This window comes from Pelophylax lessonae, assembly GCF_965119305.1.
Source record: "Pelophylax lessonae genome assembly, chromosome: 3".
In the NCBI taxonomy this organism is placed as follows: domain Eukaryota; kingdom Metazoa; phylum Chordata; class Amphibia; order Anura; family Ranidae; genus Pelophylax; species Pelophylax lessonae.
The window spans coordinates 602,765,054-602,791,458 of NC_138770.1; the positions used below are offsets into that span (position 1 = coordinate 602,765,054).

General features: G+C 42.6%; 1 protein-coding gene across 5 annotated transcripts in view; it reads left to right on the plus strand.

The window, feature by feature from the left end:
* CDC42BPA (CDC42 binding protein kinase alpha) overlaps nt 1-4,574 on the plus strand; it is a 459,430-nt gene extending 454,856 nt beyond the window's left edge. For all 5 annotated transcript variants that reach the window (XM_082251633.1, XM_082251634.1, XM_082251637.1 and 2 more), the window contains one exon: nt 3,582-4,574. In XM_082251633.1, coding sequence (XP_082107759.1) covers nt 3,582-3,713 — 132 coding nt within the window. In that variant the 3' untranslated portion in view covers nt 3,714-4,574. The remainder of the gene's footprint in view (nt 1-3,581) is intronic.
* Nucleotides 4,575-26,405: the final 21,831 nt, after the last annotated feature.

The following is a 26,405-nucleotide window of genomic DNA, read 5'->3' on the forward strand; positions in this document are numbered from 1 at the left end:
CCCTACCCTACCATGGCTGCAGCAGTGAAAATCTAGTGCAGGGATGTACATGTGTGTATACTAACTGCCCCCAAAAGATTTGAATTGAACTTTGCTCTCGCAGTACAGGTACGTCATGTTCAAGTTATGTGAGTATACTGGCAGGGCAGCCTTGCATTTGATTTTCACAGGCTGGGCTACAGACACCATAGGAGGCTGTAGCCGTCAGAAGAGGTGAACATGGACCTTCAAGAGTGAAGGGCAGAACTAAATGTATTTTATGTGAACATGTACTTTAAGCCTTGAAATGCAAGCTCCCTTCAGTATTTTATCCTTACTTTGTTGTTGTAGTGTCCCCGTTTTCCCCATTGCCTTTTTTCAGTGATCTGCGAACTTTTTTGCTCAGCCATTTGTAAAATGGGAGGAGTTCTCAAACATACCCACTGCAAATTCCTCGTGGTTTACAGAAAGTCTGATGGGACAGTACTATGAAGATTTTCTTAGCCAGAGATAAAATCTAAGCTGACAATGAAAGCTTGAATTTGACTGTTTGTAAAAGGAGCAGAGACAGGGTAATTTTATACTTAACCTGCTTCAGGAAACACCCTCCTACTGAACATGTGAGGAGCTGTCTGAAATCTGCTTGCAGTGGATAACAGAATTTAGATTAACTTAAAATTGAGTAGACTTCTATGTCACTACAGGTGATATTAGTAATGAAGGGGTCAGTGGGAGGAACCACAGTGCACAGTGGGGAATGTGCTATCCATTCTGACCATCCTCTACTTTTACAGGATGCTGCTGCTACATAAACATGTTTTCTTGTTACTTCTGTGATATTTTTTCTTGTTTACTTGAAACAGGCAACAAACTTTGACTTGGGCAGAAGTACATTTTAAACTGGTGCAGAGCTACATTTGACCATTAGAGGGGGTAATTCTGAAAATAAACTGCTAGCATATTTATTATCCTTTAACTGCACTTTTCACACACTGTGTGCTGCCTCTCACAGAACACATCTTCGTAAATTCACCCTACTTCAATTTAAAGGGTATCTAAAGCCAATAATTACCTAGTAATTTTGGATAGAGTGAGGAAATATTAAACCCCTATCAGGTTTTTATTACTACGTCCCACTGGGAACATTTGTCTGCTGTTTGTCCTGGTGACTGTTGTCGCTAGGACATTAAATTACAGAAACGCTAAATTCTACAGTTACTACCAGTATGGGATTGGGAGGGAATCTCTCAGTGGTGACGTCTGTTCCAGTGACAGTTTCATAGAGGATATTTTACACTTTGTAGAGATTTCCTCTTTATGTATCTGAAGAACAGACAGCAATGGAAAATCTAGTAAATGGTACAGAGGCAGCAGAAGAACTAGACAGGGGTTTTGGCTTTAGATATACTTTATGGCTTGCCTGCACTTCATCATCTGTATGTTAGAATTACACGTGACAATTTGGCATGGGACTCTGTTGAGTGCACACAGCCTGGCTGGCCCAGAACTTCTCTTTTTAATTCTAGTGTTGCTTGAGTACACCTGTTCCACCTGGTGGTATGGAACTCTCCGGTAATGAAAACTGAGTATACCTGGTCTTCCTGGCAGTGTAGAAAGCTCTGGTGGTGGAAACCGAAGTACAGCCGGTCCTCCTGGTGTTGTAGAACCATTTGTTAGCAATAACTTCAATATACCTGATCCTCTGGGCAGTGTACTACCCTCTAGTAGTAGAGAGGTGATCACACTTAGTCCTCCTGGCAGTGTAGAACCCACTAGTAGAAGAGACCTGATTACACGTGGTCCTCCCAGCAGTGTAGAACCCTCTAGTAGCATAGACCAGAATATACCTGGTCTTCCTGATGGTGTAGAACCCTTTGGTGTTGCAGAACCCTCTGTTCGCGGTAACCCTCAGTACATTCATTCCTCCTGGTCGCGTGGAACCTTTTGATAGCAGAAACCAGAGTACACTCTGCAGTGTATAATCCTCGAGTAGTACCGACCTAAGTCTACCTGGTCTTCCTGATGGTGTAGAAACCTTTGTTGTTGTAGAACCCACTGTTTGGTTTTGTTTTTTTTTTATTAAGCAGGATTTATTGAGTAAAAAAGGATTACACAAGGGTATAAAACATACCAAGAACAAGAAACAACAACAAGCTGACATGGTACAGGTCAGGACATAAATGATACATAGGTAGAACCCACTGTTAGTGGTGACCTGAGTACACTCGATTCTCCTGAAAAAATGTGCACACATGGAAGGAGTGCCAGATCAAAATGTATTTATTGGTATTGTGCTAAAAGACAACCAACATGTTTCAGGGGTCAAATAAACTATCCCTCTATCCGGGCTGCAACAAAACATAATGTAATCTAAATATAATTGTGACTAATAAAATCCTAAACAATCATAAAACATCATGCATAACATACACATGATTTTATCAGTCACATTTATTTTTACATTATATTGTTGAAGTGGGAGCTCCTTTGACCCCCAAAACACATTTGCTGTCTTTTAGCACAATATCAGTAAATTAAATTGGACTCTTGTTTTATTTTTTGGCCTGGTGCTCCTTCCATGTATGTAGGTTTTTGGAGGGTAGCTTTGTCTGTTGTGAGCAGCCTAACTTGTGTCCATGGGCTCTTCAAATGCTTTTGTCCTCTCACCACTTTGTATAAACTTATATCAGAGTCTCAGCGGCTCTTGGGTGTTTTTATTTTCGCACTCGATCCTCCTGGCAGTATAGAACCTTCTAGTAGCAGAGACCCGAGTACATCTACTCTTCCTGGTGTGTAGAACTCTGATAGCAGAAACCTGGAATTTGGGGAATATCTAATCCTGAGCTGGTGATACTACAGGCAACATATTACCTGATCACATTAAAATGAATGTTTCACTGTAACTGCAAGCTGCATGATCACTTACAGGCCCTCTGAAAGACTTGCTCAATCTAGCAATTCAAAATATGTCTGAAAGTTGAAAGTAATTTGGGTGGACTTTTTGATGTCAGCACAGAGTATCTTGGATAGCATTAGTACAGTAGAGTTTTCTTGGAACAGAAAGTATTCACACATCTAAATCCTTCACATATAACCCACAAATAAGAGAAATAATTCCTCATTTAGGACAGTGGGAGGAACCATGCACACTATTTATTTAATGCCTCAATAGCCAAATTCACATTTAGATCTACTGGTATATCATGCAAATATAGCCTATTATAAAAGAGCCATGTATTCCAACCACTGTAATATTTGGCTGTATCTGCACTATACAGTACACCAATAGTTCTGGATGAGCATTTGCCAGTTTGGGATTTAAAGGAATGATTTGCATGACTCTGCCGACTGTTCTGAAATGAGCAATAATCCTCTTCGTTTTGTAATATGTGAAGGAATGAGACCTATGAATAGCTTCTGTTCTAAGAAGGCTTTACTGCACTATGCGCTAATGCTGTTGGAGGAATTTTTGATTCCTTTAGTCTTTTCTGACCATAACCTTAATCCTTATACTTGCTTGTAGGATAGCATTAGAAATATTCTGATTGGGGTTTATTGTCTAAAGTTGCTTTTTAACCTCTTAATTTCTTGTCGGTCACCAGGACTCGGACTCACCAAGACATTCGACGGCCTCCAACAGCTCCAACCTCAGCAGCCCACCGAGCCCAGTGTCCCCTCACAAGACCAAGAGCAGTTCCTTAGAGAGTTCGGACCATGTCAGCTGGGACGCATGAACTTCACGCCCCTCACCGCTGCTTAAAAAGAGGCGCCTAAAATCCAGCTTGTCCGGGACTGGCGCGGAGGGGCCCCTGATATCTTACACAGCCCAACAACGTAGCACCGTGATGCCTGGGACTCGTAAGGAGGCAGCTTGTTGTGCAACGAACCTTCTAGCTAGTAGAATTGGTTGCTTTTCACACAGTTTACAATGTGGCTTTGTCGCCATAAAATCCATTAGCCACAAGGAAAGGCAGCAACAAGCTCAAAAATGGTGCACACAGGAAACAACCATTTTGGGGGAGAACGGTGGGGAATTGTGGGATGGGAGGTGGGGGGAGATCCAGTGCCGCCCTGGTAGCAGCCCTCAGACTTGAGGAATCAGCACTGTGTCACCTCTCTCTCGGGGGACCTCACGTCAGGTGCGTTACCAGACATTGAATGTTACCCCCCGCGCTGTCCGTTCACTCCCCTCCTCCACCTTGCGTCATCAGTAACGTATTTTACTATGAAAGAGTTTAATCTAAAATAGTACATCGCATATGTATATATAAGGATGATGTATTCCTCTGAGAGTAGAGCATATTTAAAAGAAAAAAGAGATTCTGTAATTTTAATGACGGATTGTTTGCATTCATGATTGCTATTGGATAAACCAGCTTAACTCATCACTTAACATACAATCACACTTTTTGTTTTTTAAGGTTTGACTTGCACAGTCGCTCATAGGTCATTTATAGTCATCCACGCTGTATTATCCACGTCCACATTCGTGTCCGCAGTAAAGGGAGTACACACTTTCAGCTAGTACAATGGATGATGCTGCCAGCTAAGGTTAGCCACAAGGGATCACCCTGGTGGTCTGAGAAATCCTCCAGCTTTTTCATGCTTTGCCTAGCAGGAGGTGGTCATCCACAAAAATAAAAGTGGATAATGCTCCTTTAAAGTCAACCTGAAAGCCATTTAAAACTTTCAAAAGTCCTTCCTGAGAGCAGACCCCATTTTTAGGTGTTCTGTGTGCCCCCCTGATCTTGATTTTACTTTGTAATTTAGGATTGGTGTAAGCCCTGCCCACCTGTCATCTTCCTGTTCAATGATAGCACTCATTTTGACCACAGAAGTCCTTTCATTGGAGAGTAGGCTTTATTAATGACTGGAGTTGAGTTCTGAAGTAAAATTGTAGAGACTCTTGAAACAAAGTGGAATTAGAAACAGGAAGAAGGAGGATGCAAACGCCTAGTACATTACCTAAGACACCAATTAAATTTTATTTAAAAAAGGTCAAAAGCATACACAAACATGGAAAGATAAAACGCATGTCCTATACAACTCCAGTATCCGAGATGACACATCTCTGTGGTAGAAAAACTGACACGTTTCGGTAAACAAGCTCCCTTCCTCTGAGTGATTTGGAGTTTCCCCACTCAAGGAGAGCAGCGTCGCTAGAAATACCATTCCCAATAGGGTGAGCGCTGAGACTAGATTGTCTTTTGAAAGCGGAATTAAACTCCGAAGGGCACACAGAAGAGGCTTTGGGGATCTCAGTCTACAAAATAATAGATTTAAAGGCACCATTTAGTGTACAGTCTGGGTACTGACCAGTTTACCTTAATAGCACCTCGCTATCCCTGCTCTATAAGCAGGTCATTTAAAACAAGCTGACAGGTCCTCTTGGAGGATAGAACAAGTAGTCTCCTCTCATTATGACATGGGACTGAGCCCAGTATGGAGAAAGATACCTGTTTGTAAAGGTGGCTGCAGTTCCACATGAACTTTACATTTCTCAGGAAATTAACTTTTTCAGTGCTGTACTAATAGAACCTTTCAGATCACCCTCGTTTTTTTTTTTTTTTTTTCGGTCCCTTTTATCTGTACAACTTTGCTGGCTGTCAGATCAGCAAGTCATACAAGGAACTGTATCCCCTGATGATCACTTTTAATTATTTCCTGTCAGATGAAAGATTGTACAAGTCCATTGTATGTGATCAAGGAGCGAATAATGCAGTGTTATTTGGCAGCGGGTAATAATATTCCACTAAGATTCTAATTAGGTGCAGTACTGATGTCTAAACTGGAGATGGCAGTTCAGGTTGCATTTGAAATTGGTCAGCGGCTGGGTGTCCTGCACATCAGTGGAAACTGTGACTTCTACTGGAGAGAAAATGAAAGTGTTTACAAATGAAGGCAAAGTCCAGCTGATATATATTGCTGTTTTTGGTGACTGCAGACAATAAATTATCCCCTTGCTGCTTATATCTCTGAAAAAGAGCAGGATCTCCCACAAGGCAACCAAGTTAGCTGTCTGGAGGCCCGGTGGATGTCCAGGGTTCCGGCTACATTCTTCATGCTCCTGCAGTAAACATGGTTGTAGTCCAATTGGTCAAAGCTATGTACCTGCCAGTCATTGCACAAGGGAGGATGTGCTTGTGGACAGCTGAAGTCTGCTGGGGCCATGCCAGTACAGACAATGCAGATGGGGCAACTTCTCTGTCTGTTGCAATCCTTAAAAATGTCAGCCCTAGGCATGGGGGGAACAAAGTTGCTACTTTGCCAAGGACCCCATTCTGCCTTAATCCATCTTTTGACCAGAGATGTAATGTGTGAGATCTCTGCTCACCTGTGGCTGGATCTTCTGCAAGTTTTCACATTGCAGGGAATGCAGCAAAAGGAATGAGACTGCCTTAGATAAAATATGTGGCAGTGGTTTATTCGTTCCACCAGTGTCTGCTGAAAACAATTGTTTTTTTGGTTGGACTTACCTTTTAAACCCCTTGCTTGGTTGTAACTATAGAATGTTTTTCTTTTAATGCCTAAAGCAGTTGTCCAGAATGGCACAATCCATTGAATAAGATATGGAGTTGAAATATAAGAAATCTCACAGTGTGTTGTGTACCCTTTTCACGGTTTCCAGTAACACTACAGACACACAAGCAATGCTACAATATTGCGAAGTTTGTTTAAAGAATAAGTGCACACACAAAAAAATGCTAATTTATTGTATTGGGGCAAAGCAAGCAAATATAACCTTTTTTAATTTTCCCTTCCCCCCCTGTTGTCCCTTCAGAACTGTTATGGGAACCCCGTGGTCTGCTAGTTCAGATCCAAAAAAAACATCCTTGGCATCCCTTTAGATATACCTGACACTATCTCAAATCACCTAGCTGACAGTCTGTCTATAGTTCTACGTGGAGTCACAGTGAGGGGGTTTACTAAAGCTGGAGAGTGCAAAATCTGAAACGAATCAGCTTCCAGATTTTAGCCCTCGTTCACACTGAATGCAGCTTGGAAATAATTTCAAAGCTGCATTTCAGTCAAACTTCAGGGGTGACTACAAAGTAAGAGGGTCCATTTAAAAATTTTTTTAACCACTTTAAGACTGGAAGATTTGACCCCCTTCCTGACCAGGCCCTATTTTGCGATTCGGGACTGCGTTACTTTAACGGACAATTGCGTAATCTTGCCACGCTGTATCCAAACAAAATTTACGTTCTTTTTTTCCCACAAATAGAGCTTTCTTTTGGTGGTATTTGATCACCTGTGCAATTTTAATCTTTTGCGCTATCAACAAAGAAAAGCGACAATTTTGAAAAAAAAAAAAACAATATTTTTCACATTCTGATATATAACATTCGCAAAAAAAAAAAAATGTAAAAATCAAAATTTTTTAACATTTTAGGCCAATTTGTTTTCTGCTACATATTTTTGGTAAAAAAAATCCCAATAAGCGTATTTTGATTGGTTTGCGCAAAAGTTATCGCGTTTACTAACTACGGGAAAGTTTTTTCTTTTTTTTTTTTTTACTAGTAATGGCGGCGATCTGTGATTTTTTTTTGCGGAACTGCAACATTGCAGCAGACAGATCGGACCCCTAACTGACATTTTTGATACTTTTGGGGGGACCAGTAACATTACTACAGTAATCAGTGCTATAAATATGCACTGTTACTGTAATAATGACACTGGCAGGGAAGGGGTTAACCCTATGGGTGATCAAAGGGTTAAAATGTATGCCTCATGCTTACTGACGTGGGGGGGTTCTGTGACAGACAGAGATCGCAGGTTCAGCTATGCTGAATCCTTTGATCTCTCCCTGTCTGTCACTGAGAAGATCCGCCTGCTTTGTTTACATAAACAGGTGTATCTTCTCACACTTTAGTAGGTCTACATCGCTGGACCCAGGGGAGCCGCACTGCCACAGTAGGATTACTGTGAGCAGTTGGCAAGTGGTTAAGGTAACAAACGCTTTAAGCTTTGACAATAGAATTTAGAAGATGATTGGTTACTATGCAAAGCTGAACCAGATTCTGTATGTGCCAGTTTTAGTAAATCACCCCCTGTGTTTTCACAGACCATTGTGGGCTTTCTGATAGGAAAGCCCAGCAGTTCTCTCTCTCTCTAATTGATGCTCTAGACCAGAGACAGGCAGGAATTGGAGATAGGGGGTGCCTTACTCTGAGCCATTCAGCTGTGTAATATAAATTAACAGCCAATTACTCTTTGCAGTAAAAAAAAAAAAAAAGTGCAGAAAATTTGTACCATCCTTGTTAATACATGTTTATAATAAATAGGCAAAGTCCTTAGACTCCATTCACACTAGCGCGACTTGTCAGGCGACTTGGTCGCCTGACAAGTCGCGGTCGGTCGCCCGCCATTGAATTGTAAGGGCCCGTTCTAATAGGAGCGACACAAGTCGCTCCGACTTAGAAAAGGGGTCCTGTACTACTTTGGGGCGACCTGGAGGCGACTTGCATTGACTTCAATTATATGAAGTCCCTGCAAGTCGCTGTGCACCGCGACTTCACAGGTCGCCCCAGCAAGTCGTGTCGCGCCAGTCTGAATGGGCGCTAAACCACCACATATTTATTTCAATCCTCAAAATACACCCACTGGCTATATTTAAGATGTACCTGATAATAAAAGAATGTTTTATTTTTAATCCTGAACATAGAAACTACACTCCCTGTAGATATATGTTTGATTTTACATACACTTCAAGCTTTTATTTTTTTTAGTATCAGAACCTGAAAAGAAAGCCGCCACTCCCAGGTCTGCGGAGGCCTCTTCCTCACTTTCCATGTATCAAAGCCAAAGAGACTGACCGCCAGTGTTCACCTTTACAGAAAACATGTAAAAGGTGAACACTGTACCCCCTTCCCACCCCCAGGTCCCCCCGCTGTACCCACCTCTGAGAAAGATAAGCTGTCAGTGCCCACAGAGCCAGTCTAGCGGTCCAGTGATTTGAAATCCCTGCTTTTCTTACCCTTCTCTGTGCGGCACTTCCAGGACAGATCTGAGCGATTCTGAGTGGATTAGCTACGTTGCAGTGAATTGCTCCGATTGCTCCTGGAAGTGCTGCACAGAGAAGAGTGAGAGGAGCGGGCATTTCAAATCCCTGGACTGACTACATGGGCACTGACAGCTCAGCATCCCCAGGAGGTAAGTACAGTGGGGGCCAGGTAGAGGGGAGGTTTATACAGTGTTAATTCATTTGTAGGGAAACTAACATTTTAACTCTATGGACGATAGCGTGTTGGAATGTGCTGTGCAAAAAAATGGATTTTTGACTTACCGTAAAATCCTTTTCTCTGAAGCTCATTGACAGACGCAGCTCCATATTCTTCTTAACCATTGGTTTCTGATTTCCATTGAATGAAGACATTGTGCTGCATTCACTCTGTCCCAAGCCTCCCAAGGAAATCGCCTTGCATTCTTTGGATGTGGTTCGGGCAATTAGGGAAATGCAACATTTATTTTTATTTTTTTTTCATTAAACGCACATTAACGCATAACATTGTTGTAAACTGAAGCAATAGGACATAAGGAAATAATCCTTGTCTCTGCATTGGGACTGTGTTGGACAACGTTGCCCAACTGGGCTAGTGTGAATGAGCCGTAACATCCATCTGGAGGTATACCAGGGATGCCTAAATACCAAGAAATTATGTAAACATTATTTCCCATCCCCCTTCCCTCTTCCCGTTTATCTCCTGAGAGATATCAGAGAGCGCCTGACCTATAAAAGAAAAAGGCAAAAAATATAGTAAGTTCAGGACTGCAGGCTCTTGCCGATGGCAGGTGAGCAGCAAAAGTTTTTATTTTTTTTTATCCTGCGTGCACTTATTCTTTAATCTCCAGACTTCATTAAACTCTTGTTCCAGTTGCTTGGCATCCCTATGCGCCAGGCGAGCCCTGTGCCTATAACGTTCCAAACTCCTCACAAACTTGTGTCCGCCATGCTGTTTTATTTGTCAGTTTCAGGAATTAAAAAAAAAAAACAAAAAAACAATAACACCTCCCTTCACCCCTTTGCATGTCGGTCAATTTGTATTTTTAAGACATCCGCTTTTCTTTGTATTTATTTATTTATTTACATTTTTCTGTCACCGTTTCCCCCTCACCAAAGTGTCCCGACTTCTCCCCTTCCTCCTCCCCCTCTCCTTGCGTTGTATAAATCCACGTATTGTGCTTTGCGCAGTCTTTGCAAAATAATATTTTTTTTTTCTTCCTTTTGTGTTTGTTACAATCGAGATGTCATTTTATCTGTTAATATAATATTTATAATCACTATGCTGGTATTTTATTTTTTATTTTTGTTTTTGGTTTTTACAAGGAGTACTATAAAAAGGGGGGGAGGGGTTACAAATGAAAAATGATTTAAAAGATGAAAAAAAAAAAAAATAGAAAACAGACACCATGTATTTTCTTTTTTTGATATGTTTCATGCTGTGTTGGTCGCTGTGTTACAAAGGATTGTGGGAAGAGAATGTTTGGCGTATTATTACGTGGGAGGGAAGGGGGAAAAGATGGAGTCGCAGTTGCCGATACAGGTCACACAACTTGGTTTTCTTGATCACGATTAACAAGCATGATGTTTTGGCATAACAGATACAGTGTACATGGTAAACGTTTTGGCAATAAAATATTCTAATTTCCTTGACAGGAGTAGGGTGTCACTTTTCCTATTTGCACATTGTATTCCTGAAGGTGTCAGCAGAGCGCAGGTTCGGACATTCCTAAAGCAGATCTTTCAGTAACCTTACACGTCTTCATAAAATACATTTCTGACGTGTCACAGTATGCAGCAACAATATCATTTTTAAAAAACATTTCACCTTTTATTGGTAAAACGCCACCCTTGATCTCCAGTCAGTGACCTTGGCTAGGCTGAGATGATGTCATTGGTCTGCTTCAGGCAGGAAGCAGCATTTCCTCAGTCTCCTTTCCCCTATTGATCAGATTGTAACAATGAAACAAGTCACAAGGTGAGAGGTTGCAGCAGGGACTGATTTGTAACAAACATTTGTGAACATAATCAAGAGTTGCAAATAAACTATATTACCAAAAGTATTGGGATGCCTGTCTTTCCATGCACATCAACTTTAATGGCATCCCAGTATTAGTCCGTAGGGTTCAATATTGGGTTGGCCCACCCTTTGCAGCTATAAGAGCTTTTAACCACTTGCCGACCGGTCACGTTGACCGTACTGCGGCAAAGTGGTTCGTTATCGTCCAGCGATGTAGTACTACGTCGCTGGACTCCTCCCCCTGTAGGCGGCACTCGCGCGCCGCCGGAGGCGCGCTCCCGCTGTTTTCAGTCACAGCGGGAGTCGGGCCAGGGGAGGAGCGGCGGCGATCGCCGCTGCTCTTCCCCGATCATCGGGGAATCTAGTTTGGAGATCCGCCCGCCTGTGTAAACAGAGCGGGCGGATCTCCTAATTGACAAGGAGTGACAGATTGCAGTGTTCAGCATAGCTGAACATTCGATCTGTCCCTGACTCACTCAGTCACCTCCCCCCACACACCTCAGTAAGCACCAGGCATACATTAACACCTCCCTCTCCAATAAAATTAACCCCTTCCCTGCCAGTGTCATTTTTACAGTAACAGTGCATATATATAGCACTGATTACTGCAGTAATGTCACTGGTACCCCCAAAAGTGTCAAAAATGTCAGTCAAGGGTCCGATCTGTCCGCCGCAATGTCGCAGTCCCGCAAAAAAAATCGCAGATCGCCGCCATTACTCGTTAAAAAAAAAAAAAAAAACACCAAAAATGACAGAAATCTTTCCCTTAGTTAGTAAACGCAATAACTTTTGCGCAAACCAATCAAAATACGCTTATTGTGATTTTTTTTTTACCAAACATAGGTAGCAGAAAACAAATTGGCCAAAAATTTTAAAAATGTTGATTTTTACATTTTTTGGGGGGGAATTTCATATTAAAAAATGTTAAAAATATTGTTATTTTTTCAAAATAAACGCTCTTTTTTTGTTTATAGCGCAAAAAGTAAAAATCGCACAGGTGATCAAACACCACCAAAAGAAAGCTCTGTTTGTGGGGAAAAAAGGATGTAAATTTCGTTTGGGTACGGCGTCGCACGACCGCGCAATTGTCAGTTAAATTCGCACAGCGCTGAATCGTAAAAAGTGGCCTGCACGTAAGACAGCAAAATCCTCCAGTGGTAAAGTGGTTAAGAAGAAGTCCGACCTAAACTCTATAATCCATGCATCCATAGACCGCCTGGATCTAAAACTAGCCTATCTAGCTCTGAAAAGAAGAATTCAGTATACTTACCTTTCTTGAAGCTGATCCGACCCGATTCCACGCTGAGCTGTCAGCCGCAGCTTTGCTGTGGAGGCAGGTGCAGAGGACACAGCCGACAACGGAAGCCTCATAGTAATTCTATGGGTGACCTCACTTCCCATTTATTTTACAGCCGTTGTCAGCCATGTCCTCTGCAGAGCTTCCGCCGCTGGATACTGGGTCGGATTGGCTTCGAAAAAGGTATGTATACTGATTTCCTCTTTACAGGGCTAAATAGGTTAGTGTTAGATCATGGAGGTCTATAGATGCAAGGATTTTAGTTTTAGGGTGGGAGTTATCCTTTACCTCTTCTGGGAAGGCTGTTCACAAGGTTTAGGAGTGTGTCTATGGGTATATTTGACCATTCTTCCAGAAGCACATTTGTGAGGTCAGGCGCTGATGTTGGATGAGAAGGCCTGGCTCGCAGTCTCCGCTGGAATTCATCCCAAAGGTGTTCTATCGGGTTGAGGTGCAGGCCAATCAAGTTCTTCCGCCCCAAACTCACTTATTCATGTCTTTATGGACCTTGGATGGGGCGCAGTCATGTTGGAACAGGAAGGGGCAATCCGCAAACTGTTCCCACAAAGTTGGGAGCATAAAATTGTCCAAAATGTCTTGGTATTCTGACGCCTTAAGAGTTCCCTTAACTGGAACTAAGGTGCCCAGAAGAGTTGAAGCTGTTTAAGCTGCAAAAGGTGGGCCAACTCAATATTGAACCCTACGTACTAAGACTGGGAGGCCATTAAAGTTCATGTGCGTTTAAAGGCAGGCGTCCCAATACTTTTGGTAATATAGTGTATGCCAGTATTTATCTCAAGGTGTCCTCTCTGAGGGCAAAGTAGAGGATGACACTGGATGATGCCTAAACAAAGATGACTGCATCCTTCTGGAGAGAAAAGCAGATAAAAGCATTTTAGGGGCAGAATTGTGATCTCTGTGAGGGGTAATAAATACCTGGAATTTGGCATGTATGCATTTAGCATGAAATTGTATATCTGATGCTAGGTCAACTTTATTATCAATGTGCAGTAACAAGGATACAGCATTTCTAGCAGGACAAACAGGTATTTTCTGTTCTTGCTAAAAATGTTTTTAGCCTGAAAAAATGGCTGCTAATTCCCACAAGGTGCTTGCTGTACAGTCCACAGAAATTGTAATCACCACATCGAAGGACTGGTAAGTGGCAACAATTTACATTTTTGTTCTTGGGTATAGGTATCCTTTAAAGCCTAATGTCATGTTTTATGTTCCTTTAAATAGTTTGTTTGGCCCAAACACCAGTTTACTGCACAACAGGTGTGCTTGCTGGACGAGCTGTACCCATACACTATACAGCCCTGTGTTTTGGCAGTGGGATGGGGACTTCCCATCTCAATTCCGGGACAAGATTGAATTGGGCTGATCGATGCTCAGCCATTCACAGGAAGCTTTGTATTCTGTGGATGAATACAAGGTTTCCTCTGATTGGCTGGGGCAGAGATCAGGATGTCTTCGGCTCACCTCACTGTCACTCAGAAGCCCACTAATACAGAGATTAGAATCTTATTACTATACAGGGTTTATATAGCGCCAACAATTTGTGCAGCACTGTAACCAGATCCTTCTGGGAGTAGAAAAAGACTTTCCTCTGGTCGAGGAATCATATAAAGAAAGAAGACGCTCTTTTAGTGGACTAGAAAGAGGCTCAAAGGAACATTTTTTGGATTGTGGTATCCAGGCCCGTAAGAATTAAGGCTGTTTTGACAGCAAAGAGAGTCCTGACCCAGTATTAGAATAGTGTTCCTAAGCCCCTGTTCACATCGGGTGATTGACATGTGATTTGAGAGGTCAAATTGCAGCCTATTGCCAGCAATGGGAGAGTCCCAAACTTTGTGGTGCCGCACCGAGTTCCAAAAGTAGTTCCTGCACTACTTTAGGGACGATATTAATAGACATTTCTGCATGAACCCACACAGATGTTTTTCAAGTCACTCCCAAAGTCTGCGGCTTTTAAATCGTGCAAGTTCAGATGAACTTACAGGTTTTAAAGCCTCGTTGATGTGAACGAGGGCTTAAGGCTGGTCCAAACAGCTGACATTCGCCTCGTGTGTTTAGCTCCTCGCTCGCCAGAAGCCGATCTCACAACCGCCTTCTGTCCAACAAGCATGCTGGAAACCAGCATCCAATCACCGATGGCAACCAATGGCTGGGCGCTGAGCAGTGTGTTCTGGCGGGAGGGGGAGAGGGCAGTCTTGCTGTCAGAGCACAATACCACAGCGGGGGGAGATCTCCACACTAACATCAGATGTGTTATTACCGTGACTTTTTGTTTCACCCTGCTGGGTTAAACTAAAAAAAACTTCCCGCGTGTACCAAGCTTAACCACTTTACCACCGGAGGATTTTGCTGTCTTACGCCTGGGCCACTTTTTGCGATTCGGCACTGTGTGACTTTAACTGACAATTGCGCGGTCATGCAATGCCGTACTCAAACAAAATTTACGTCCTTTTGTTCCCCACAAACAGAGCTTTCTTTTGGTGGTATTTGATCACCTGTGCGATTTTTTACTTTTTGCGCTATAAACAAAAAAAGAGCATACATTTTGAAAAAATAACAATATTTTTCAAATTTTTTTATATGAAATTCCCCCCAAAAAAATGTAAAAATCAACATTTTTAAAATTTTTGGCCAATTTGTTTTCTGCTACCTATGTTTGGTAAAAAAAATCACAATAAGCGTATTTTGATTGGTTTGCGCAAAAGTTATTGCGTTTACTAACTAAGGGAAAGATTTATGTAATTTTTGGTGTTTTTTTTTTAACGAGTAATGGCGGCGATCTGCTTTTTTTTTTTTTTGAGGGACTGCGACATTGCGGCGGACAGATCGGACCCTTGACTGACATTTTTGACACTTTTGGGGGTACCAGTGACATTACTACAGTAATCAGTGCTATAAATATGCTATATATAGCTATGCTGATCCCTGCAATCTGACCCTGCCTGTCACTTCGGAGATCCGCCCGCTTGTGTTTACACAAGCGGGCGGATCTCCACACTCGATTCCCCGACGATCGGGGAAGAGCAGCGGCGATCGAAGACGATCGCCAGACGATAACGAACCACTTTGCCGCAGTAGAGCTCTAGTGAGCAGACGGCAAGTGGTTAACCGACTGTTCAGGAGGTGATTATTGGTTGCCAGGTGGCAGCCTGGTGAGTGCTGTTAGTATGAGGCCTGGAAACAATGTCCAGACTCAAGAAGTTGAGTGCTGTGTCGTTATCAAGTCAAAAACCCCACACAGGAACTAAGGACTGCTGACATTTTTATATTTCTGTCCATCCAGTCCTGCAATTTACACAGCTTTTCTATACAACACAGTCCTGTGTGGCGGGAAACCTGACATATCTCTCCTGCAGTCTATTACCACTTATAGGTTATTCCCTTTCCCAGGCTGTGACTGGGTACTGAAAGGAGAAGCAGCACACTAAAAATATAATTTCTCTGTAACAAACTCTCCTGCTATGAGCATGCTACTTCTCCCTCAATCAGTCTGAGCTCTGCTGTACAGGGACTCAGTGGTGGCTGGCCCTCCTATCGATACTACTGGCCCCCTAATCTACATGCGGGGCGTCGGACGCATGGAGTCCAATGGGGCTTTTTTTTTTCTTAACCATGTGATTACAGCCAGAGGCTCTAATAGGCTAAAAAAAAGGGTGGGCTCTGGGTGCAGAGCACTGCGCCCTGAGCCCACTCAGTTGCGTGACAATAGCAAATAAAAGTTTGCTATTGTCACACGGATCCTCCTCCTGGCCAATCAGGAACTGGGTTCTGAGACCTGTTTCCCGACTGGCCGAAAGAAGAAGCCATGCCATTGAGCATGGAGGAGACACAGAAGACAGGGGAAAGAAGCCGAAGCTGCCGACTGCTGCAGATGTCCAGCCAGGGTGAGTGAGCCGGGTCCTGTCCTGCCCTGCCATGGTCCTGCCGTGCTGTGGTCCGGGGGGGGGGGGGGGGGTGTGTGTGTGTGTGTGTGTATGGTGTGCGGCCTGGTGTGGTCCAGGGGGGTGTGTATGGTGCGATCCGTCTGCCTGGCCCATGGAGCACCAGCCACTGCAGAAAGATGATACCAAGTCAAATTCAGGTAGTAAAGCTGATTTCATTGAAACAATAAATGCAGAGCTGAAATAAATTTCATATTCGATTTATTTTAACACTTCTACCCGGAGTTGAGCTCAATCTTTCAGAGTGCCTTTCTCATTGAAAATGTTAGAAGTGCACAGTTTTTGTTTTTTTGTTTTAAAATTTAGCATAGCGATGTAATAGGACAGAGGTGTTATCGGCTCCAAATGTGTTTTGTTGGCCTCTATTATGGCCACTAGCTGGGTGTCATTTATGTAAACATTTTGACATCATTTCACTCATCAGAAGAACAATGTCTCTTTCAAGCAATGGAACAAATACATGAAAGCTACTGAAGCAATGTGTTCTATATTTTAGTGCATTACAGTCAATGTTTTCTAGTTAGCCACTAGGTGGCAGCAAAGGCAATAAAATAGTAGAAAACTTTTACTGGGAAAGAAAAGGGGGAATCTTTCAAAGGAAACAAAGGATAGATTGATAAATACCCAAACATACACTATATTACCAAAAAGTATTGGGACACCTGCCTTTACACGGACATGAACTTTAATGGCATCCCAGTCTTAGTCCGTAGGGTTCAGTATTGAGTTGGCCCACCCTTTGCAGCTATAACAGTTTCAACACTTCTGGGAAGGCTGTCCACAAGGTTTAGGAGTGTGTCTATGGGAATTTTTGACCATTCTGCCAGAAGCGCATTTGTGAGGTCAGGCACTGATGTTGGATGAGAAGGCCTGGCTCACAGTCTCTGCTCAAATGCATCCCAAAGGTGTTCTATCGGGGTGAGGTCAGGACTCGTGTACGGGGCTTTACCCTTGAGTGTTTCCCTCCAGTAACGGAATGGCATTCATATGATGAGACTTGTGGTTCTTCTTATCAACATTCCATTCACATTGGATTTATTTTGCACATTCAATGTCCAAGTGGACTTATAGGGACTTATATTTAATATTATTTATTCATTAATTTTATTTATTTGTTTGAGTATCACATGTTGACTTTATTTGTTACTATTTATTTACACTACAAAATGGGTTAAGCCATACATATTTATATACAGCAATTTTTTGTTTTTTCTATGGGTCCATGCATGCAGCTTCCCCTTATTTATTTCAATTAGATAATATCACATCACCTTTCACTTAGTAGCGCAGAAATCCATCCACCTTTTTACACCTTCTGGGACATCCTACCCACAGGAATCTCCCGAAGATTCTCAAAGGGGGGCTTCTGGAGGACTGAGAGCACCAAATTTAGGTCCCAAATCAGTAATGGAGACCTCACTGGAGGAGCCAAGTGCCGAACTCCCTGAGGAAAAGTATGTACCAGGGAGTTTGTGGCCAAGGACCGCTGAAAGAAGACCGCTAAGGCCGACACCTAGCCCTTGATAGTACTCAAGGCCAGTTTCTGTTCAACTGTTGAAGGAAGGTCAAGATCCGAGCCACCGAAAAAGAACGAGGATGAACCCCAAGAGACTCACACCACGCAATGTACGTCTTCCATGTACGATGGTCAATCTTCCTAGAAGTAGATTTCCTAGCTTTCAACAGTGTTGGAATCACCGACTCAGGCAAACCTCTATCCATCAGCACCTGGCGTTTAACAGCCAAGCCGTCATAGCCAGCAATTGTAAAGCAGGATGGAAGATTGGTCCTTGGGACAGCAAATCCTCCCTGAGAGGAAGCTTCCGAGGAACATCGGTGACCAGCTGCACCAAATCGGTGTACTAAGTCCGATGAGGCCAATCCAGGGCCACTAAGATGACCAGAATCCCTTCTGCCTCAATTCTGCGTAGAAGCCTTGGCAGAAGCTTGAGAGGAGGAAAGGCGTAAATCAAATGATACTGATCCCACAGTGGGTCTGTGGCGTGCACCAGAGGATCCCGTGACCGAGCCACAAACCTCTGCACCTTTTCTATTAAGCCGGGATGCCAACAGATCCACCTTGGGAATGCCCCACTGGAGACACAACTGATGAAATGCCTCTAGATAAAGGTACCACTCCCCTTGATCCAACGCCTGCCGACTGAGGTAATTTGTCTGTCAGCAAAGCATGACCCAATTTGCTACACCAGGGGAAAAAATTCCTTCTTGATCCCCCGAGAGGCAGTCAGATATTACCTGGATCAACTTTACCTATAAATCTTGGTACCGTACCCAGTTTTATTTATTATTATGTACACCTAGGAAAGAGTCCAGGCCTTTTTCAAGCAATCTAGTGAGCTAGCCAGAGTCTATTCCACATTTTCACAGCTCTTACTGTGAAGAAACCTTTCCGTATTTGGAGACCAAATCTCTTTTCCTCTAGACATAAAGAGTGCCCCCTTGTCCTCTGTGATGACCTTAAAGTGAATAACCTAACACTAAGTTCACTATATGGACCGCTTATGTATTATACATGTTGATCATATCTGCCCTTAATCTTCTCTTCTTGAGAGAATAAATTCAGTACCTCTAATCTTTCCTCATAGCTGAGCTCCTCCATGCCTCTTTTCAGTTTGGTTGCCCTTCTCTGCACTTTCTCCAGTTCCCTGATCTCTTTTTTGAGAATTGGTGCCCAAAACTGAACTGCATATTCCAGATGAGGTCTTACTAATAATTTGTACAGGGGCAAAATTATATCTCTCTCTCTGGGGTCAATGCCATTGTTAATACAAGAAAGGACTTTGCTGGCTTTAGAAACCACAGCTTGGCATTGCATGCTATTAAGCTTATGATCTACCAGAACACCTAGATCCTTCTCCGCTATGGATTTCCCCAGTTCTTCTCCCCCTAATATGTATGATGCATGCATATTCTTAGCCCCCAATGCATAACTTTACATTTATCAACATTAAACCTCATTTGCCACATAGTTGCCCAATGAAACAGTGCATTGAGGTTGGCTTGTAAGTTGGAGACATCCTGTTATTCCACCGCAAAGCTTGGTGTCATCTGCAAAGACTGAAATGGTACTTTTAATCCCGACCCTATATCATTTTTAAAGATATTAAAAAGTAAGGGTCCCAACACTGAACCTTGGGGTACGGCACTGATAACCTTAGACCATTTAGAGTAAGAATCATTACTACTCTCTGAATTCTATCTCTTAGCCAGTTTTCTATCTATTTACAAACTGATCTTTCCAAGCCTGTAGGCTACCTCACACAATAGCCGTGTGTGGGGAATGGTGTCAAACACTTTTTAGAAGCTGCTAGTGTAACCGAAGCCGAATGCTGACACAAAAATGCTATTATGAGCATTTTTCTAGCATTTTTTCAGCTTATAGTGTGTGTGCAGTCTTATTGCACACGTTCACACGATACGAAAATCGGATGAAAAAATTAGATTTTTTACCTAATGTAAAATCCATTTCTCTAATGTTCATTGACAGACACAGCTCCTGATTCTTCTTAACCATTGGGTTATACTGCCCCCTACAGGAGGATACTAGGCAGGCAAAAGCTTGACTACGTCTATGGGCAGTCCCAGGGGATATACACGTACACTCAGCTATAGGCACTCAGTTTTGTTACAAGCAGTGTCACAAGACAGCCAACTCCACAGAGGGGTGGATGCTGTGTGTGTCAATGAACATCAGAGAAATGGATTTTACGGTCAAGAATCCTATTTTCTCATTCGTTCATTGACAGACACAGCTCTTTTTTTTTTAATTTAAAATATTTTTATTGATTTTTTAAGATACAATACATGTCATCTTTCAGGTGTCCTTTAAGGTTGGGAAATTCCTCATTCAATTCAATATATGCAAATATATAAGACCGAAAATAAAAGAAAGAAGAGAAGAAAGAAGAAAAAAAAAAAAAAAACACAGCAATCATTGTAAAGTGAACACACAAACTCAGTAAAAAAAAAAAGAAGAAAAAACACGTGGCTGATTATATACCAAAGTATATTAACACTCTATTTGTGTATCAAAGAGAGAGAAAAAAAAAAAGGGGGGGGAGGGGGAAAGTACACAAGAAAGAAAAAAGAGGAGGGAAATGGAAAAATCCCCCCATATAAATCTGTGAAAATAATACGAAGTGTAAATACTTTTAATAGTGTGTATCATGGGTAACATATAATGTGATATCATTGGAAAAATTTATTTTGAGTCCGAAACATGTGAGAGGGAAAAATAAAAAAAGGGGGAAGGAGAATACACAGGAAGGAAAAGAGAGGAGGAGGGAAAAAAATAAAAAATTCCCCCCTAATATGTCTGTGAAGTTAACATAAAGTGTAAATACTTATAACAATGTGTATCATATGCGACTTATATAATGTGATATCATTGGAAAAATTTATTTTGAATCCAAAACGTGGGAAAAAAAAAAAAAGGAGGGAAGAATTTCCTGCTCTTTCAAGGGCAACCGAAACGCAAAAAGGGAAGAAAAATACTGTATTCAAGAAAAATAGGAAAAAATTAAAGAGTGACAGATTTTATATATCATCATTCTGTCTATATGTATGTATCACATTTGTCTCCCACTAGGGGTCTCCACTAACAGGATTGATAAAAAAGAAGAAGAAAGGAAAAAAAAAAAGAGGAGGGGGGAGGGGGAAAGAAACCCCCTTCAATTCCGGCTGGGCAGGGACATCCAAAGGCCCGCTCTCCATCATATAAAGAGAGCATCCCTTGATTTAAACATTCTGCTGTAGATATTTATCAGTACTTATAAATTGTGACCACGGTGTCCAACAGGTCCGAGTCTGTTCCTCAGAATTATTTAAAGCCGCGGTTAGTATTTCCATATGGTGAATTTCATTTACTCTTGCGACCCACATTTGTCTCGAAGGGGGGCATGACTGTCTCCACATTGCTGGAATGCAGGCTTTCGCAGCATTCAGCAGGTAACTGTCAATGATTTCCTATATTTCCTAATTGATCCCCTCGTAAGGTGGAGAAGACACAATGCCGGGTCCTCACCCACCTCTACCGAGGTAAGTTCCTTGATCACCAGAGTGACCTCCCTCCAAAAGTCCGCCACAGAAGGGCATGTCCAAAAAATGTGAATCATCGTTCCTCCCTCAGCGCCACATCTCCAGCATTGATCGGGGATCATCCCATCCATTCTATGCAAGAGCGCCGGGAACCTGTACCAACGAGTAAGAATTTTGTAACTGATCTCCTGGTATCTACTAGCCAAAGAAGACCTGTGTACTAATGATAGAATTTTCTTAATTTGCGGAGGGGGGGGGGGGGGTGAAGGAGACATTAAGGTCACGTTCCCATTGTCGTATAAAAGATAAAGTTTGCTCCTTCGCTGTTTCTCCGAGCATCGAATAAAAATAAAATAACGTATGTGGGATAGATGTCCCCCCCTTACATAATGTGTCAAACGGAGACAATGGGCGAGGGGTATATAACCCTGTCTTTGTAAATGGAGAAGAAAATGTCGAATTTGTAAGATGCTTAGAGAGTCCAGGTTCAGGTCTGGCCATGCTTTAATCTCTAAATGGGTTGGTGGATCTTTCTGTGCCCAAACGTCCATAAGACGTGTCCTCCCCACCTGAGCCAGTGCAATCACCCTATCGTTCGTGATACCTGGAAGGAATTCAGGATTGCCCACAATTGGTGTCATAGGGGATATTGAGGGCGCTACCTTCGGATGGCTTTGTACCCTGTGGGATTCACGTAAAGTGGTCCCAATTTTCGGATGGGAACAAAGTGTATCATTCACCGAAAGGGGTGTCCAAGGGGACAGGACGTCCCACAATCCTGTTCTCCAAGGTCACCCATTTTTTTGTTGTGGCATTACAGTGCCAATCCAATACTCGCATGAGGTGGGAAGCCCTATAATATTGAAGAAGATCTGGGAGACCAATCCCTCCCCTTTCCTTGGGGAGAGTAAGGATTCGCATCCCAATCCGAGGAGATTTAGTGGCCCACACAAAAGATCGAATATAGAGTATACGTGGCAATATGTTCATTTTAAGTGCACTGCACTGTCCAAACCAGGTCAATGTAAGTGATTATATAGGAAAAATTGGTGAAACAACCAAAATGAGCTGCGCAAAGTGCATAATATTTAACAACGTTGCACTGATGAGTGCTAAATAAACTTTGTGAAATTAATAACAAATTGGTGAGTATGTGATTTGTGGGAATCTCTTCCGCACTGCGAGCAGCAACAAAAAACGTATAAAACGTGATGAATGTGAAAAAGGAAGAGTGAATATTGCGCTCAACAATATTGCTCACAATAAAGTGCTAATGTGCATAAATATAAAAGCCGATGTAGGATCTAAAATTGCTAAAACCATTAATAGCACCAACTACAACAATGGATAAAAGCAAAAAACCAGCTTAAATATATAAATAAATATATAAATAAATAAAGTCCTCAAAGTGATAAATAATCTCAGCATTGTGAAGCAAAGAAATATGACCAGGTACTATAGGGAACTCCGATAATAGGGACATCCAAAATGCAAAATAGAAAGAAGACTCCAATAGTGTAGTATGTCAATTTAACAAAGGTTTAATGTTAAAATTGCACTTACTCCATTACACTTGAAATTCCGCCTTCTAATGCAAATACAACAATCGATGGGTATGGTGGATGGAACGCCGCTCCACGCCTGCGTTCCGCCAACCCGGAACTCTACGGTCTCACTCTCCCGACGCACGTTTCGTCAGGCCGTGCTGACGTCATCAGGGGTAGATACATAAGGGAAGAACTTACCAATCTGTGATAGAATGGGCGGTTCGTGCCCCGGAGGATTGTGATTGAATGCTGTAGAGCTGTGTAGTCTCTATATCAAGTCTGAGGAAATGTACGGTCACATGATCCCCTGATGACGTCAGCACGGCCTGAAAAAACATGCGTCGGGAGCGTGAGACCGTAGAGTTCCGGGTTGGCGGAACGCAGGCGTGGAGCGGCGTTCCATCCACCATACCCATCGATTGTTGTATTTGCATTAGAAGGCGGAATTTCAAGTGTAATGGAGTAAGTGCAATTTTAACATTAAACCTTCGTTAAATTGACATACTACACTATTGGAGTCTTCTTTCTATTTTGCATTTTGGATGTCCCTATTATCGGAGTTCCCTATAGTACCTGGTCATATTTCTTTGCTGATGAGAAGATACTGATAAGGACGACTTGGAGCTTTTATGGATATCAATGCTGATTATGACCCCCTGTAATTAAGGGGTCATATCCCTCTGGTAAGAAGTACCTAATCAGAGCACTGGGTGAAGGTTTTGAGGTGAAGGCTTTCCATCATTCCCCACCAAGTCCATGCTGTTTACAATGCTGAGATTATTTATCACTTTGAATTGAGCACTTTGAGGACTTTATTTATTTATATATTTAAGCTGGTTTTTTTGCTTTTATCCATTGTTGTAGTTGGTGCTATTAATGGTTTTAGCAATTTTAGATCCTACATCGGCTTTTATATTTATGCACATTAGCACTTTATTGTGAGCAATATTGTTGAGCGCAATATTCACTCTTCCTTTTTCACAATGTAAGTGATTGCCAATTTCGGATGTTCGAGCGTTGAGTCCTTAGAAGTGGTAAATAATTTACTGAGTAAAGATCTCTAGGATCTGCTGTGATACCTACCCCGAGGTATTTTAATGAGCTTGTAGACCAATGGAAAGGAAAAGATGCACGAATAGATCTCCAGGCATCCAGGGGCACAGAGACATCCAGGGCAGTAGATTTGGACAGATTTATTTTGTAGTAAGATATATTGCCATATATCCGAAGTGCATCCAGTATATGCGGTAAAGAGTTAGTAGGGTTTGTTACAAAAAAGATCAAATCATCTGCAAATGCTGCTACCCTGTGATGCTCATCCGCCACCTGGACACCTGTGATGTTCTCATCCTTACGGATTGTGCAAAGGAATGATTCAAGAGTTAAAATAAAAATCAAGGGGGATAATGGGCAACCTTGGCGGGTGCCATTCTTGATACCAAAGTAATCCGATCTCCACCCATTAACCCGTACTGCTGCTGTAGGTGAAGTATACAAGGCCATAATACAGGTCAGCATCCAGGGTCCTAGGCCAATATATGTCAGGGTGGCCTGGATAAAATCCCAGGCCACCCTGTCAAAGGCCTTTTCAGCATCCGTAGAAAGAAACATCATAGGGAGTCGCGATACCCGGGCATTATGTATCAAGTCAATCACTCGGATCGAGTTATCTCTCGCCTCCCTAGTTGGAACAAAGCCAACCTGGTCCAAATGTACCAATTGTGGGATATAGGGTATTATTCGATTTGTCAAATCCTTAGCAAAAAGCTTAAGATCGGCATTAAGCAGGGAAATAGGGTGGTAGCTCCCACAAAGTGATGGGTCCTTTCCTTCCTTTTGTATGAGAGTTATGTATGCCTGCAGAGAATCTACGGGCATAGAGCCTCCTCCCCCAATCATATTGTAGTATGATAGTAAAGGAGTCTTCAGATGTTGCATAAATTGTTGATAATATGGAAGGGTAAAGCCATCAGGGCCAGGGGCCTTATGACGCTTAGATTGAGATAGCGCCAGGGCCAGTTCTTCCTCTGTAATTTTGCCCTCCATGGCTGCCGTCTGTTCTAATGACAGAGAGGGCATACCGAAGGGGCTTGTATATAAGCTTTCGCCTCCCTACCTTTCTTGTGGGATCTTTGAGTTACATCGGGAAGATGCAGATTATATAGAGTTTTGTAATAAGCACTGAATTCTTCTGCGATCTCAACTGATGAATGGACTTTTCGTCCATTTGAGGTTTGAATATGTGAGATTACAGTGCGTTTTTGTGGCCCACGTAGGCCAACATTGTCCCTGGTTTGTCTGAAAACTCATAATACTTTCTTCTAGTTTACATAAGGTTCCGAACTGTCCTCTGGAATAATAATTTGTTTAACTCTTCCTGTGCTTTCATAAGGGGGACCAGATGTTCCCTCGCCAAGGACTGTTTATGGGAGAGGCTCAATGTTGGAATACGCGCTAAAAGCGCAGCTACCACCTTCTCCCGATCTCGTTTATGCCTATAGCCTATCCTCATTATTACCCCCCGAATGACGCATTTGTGCGCTTCCCAGATTATCACGGGTGATTGTAACGGGTCAGTATTGTTCACAAAAAACTCAGTCAATGCTGAGTCAATTTCAGCCCTGGCTGTGGGAATCTGTAGGAGGGATTCATTTAGTCTCCAAGTCGATAATCTCGGTGGTCCAGAGTCCCACTCAAACAACAAATGGACAGGTACATGATCTGACAGAGAAAATGTGTCAATGTGGGTGTCAGGGATACCACATGCAGGCATCCAGCAAGGGTGATCAGATCAGTTGGCTGCACCAAGGAATCAGGACCCAGATGGATAAAGATGTAAATACGTTTATTCAGCAAAATAACACACTCCAATACCAACACCAGTGACCATAAACAAGTAAACAAAATATAAATGATAACAGTACAAAACCCCAATAGAACCTAACAACCTATATACAAAAGGATGGAGCAAACAATAGCAGGACAGGACAGGGACAGGAGACAAGGAAAGCAGGGAGCCAGGTACAGGAAGCAGGGTACAGGATTCAGGATCAGAATACAGGTTTCAGGTTACAGGATCAGGCTCAGAATACAGGTTTCAGGACACAGGTTACAGGATCAGGCTCAGAATACAGGTTTCAGGATCAGGCTCAGACAGGGACACGGCTAGCAGAGAAAATACTGAAGCACTGTAGTCCTCCTCAGGTGCAGCTTAATTAAAAGAACAGTCCAGCTGCTGGGAGACACCCGCTGGTGGGTCCTGGAACTGCGCCCCTCAGTTCCAGGAACAACAGTGCCACCAGCAGGTGACCCACGTAATGACACTGATCCTGACAGTTCCCCCCCTTTAAGGAGCGGCCTCCGGACGCTCCATTGTGCTTCTACCCCGAAAGTCCAAAAAGGTCTCCCCTCCATGTCTGTGGGTCTTCTAGCACTCTCTAGGCCAAAGTCCTTTAACTTGCCGGAAGGCGTGCCACCAGAGTCCAGCAATTGATCATGCGCCCCACCACCAGGGTCTGGAAGCCGTCTAGGCACCCCACAGGTC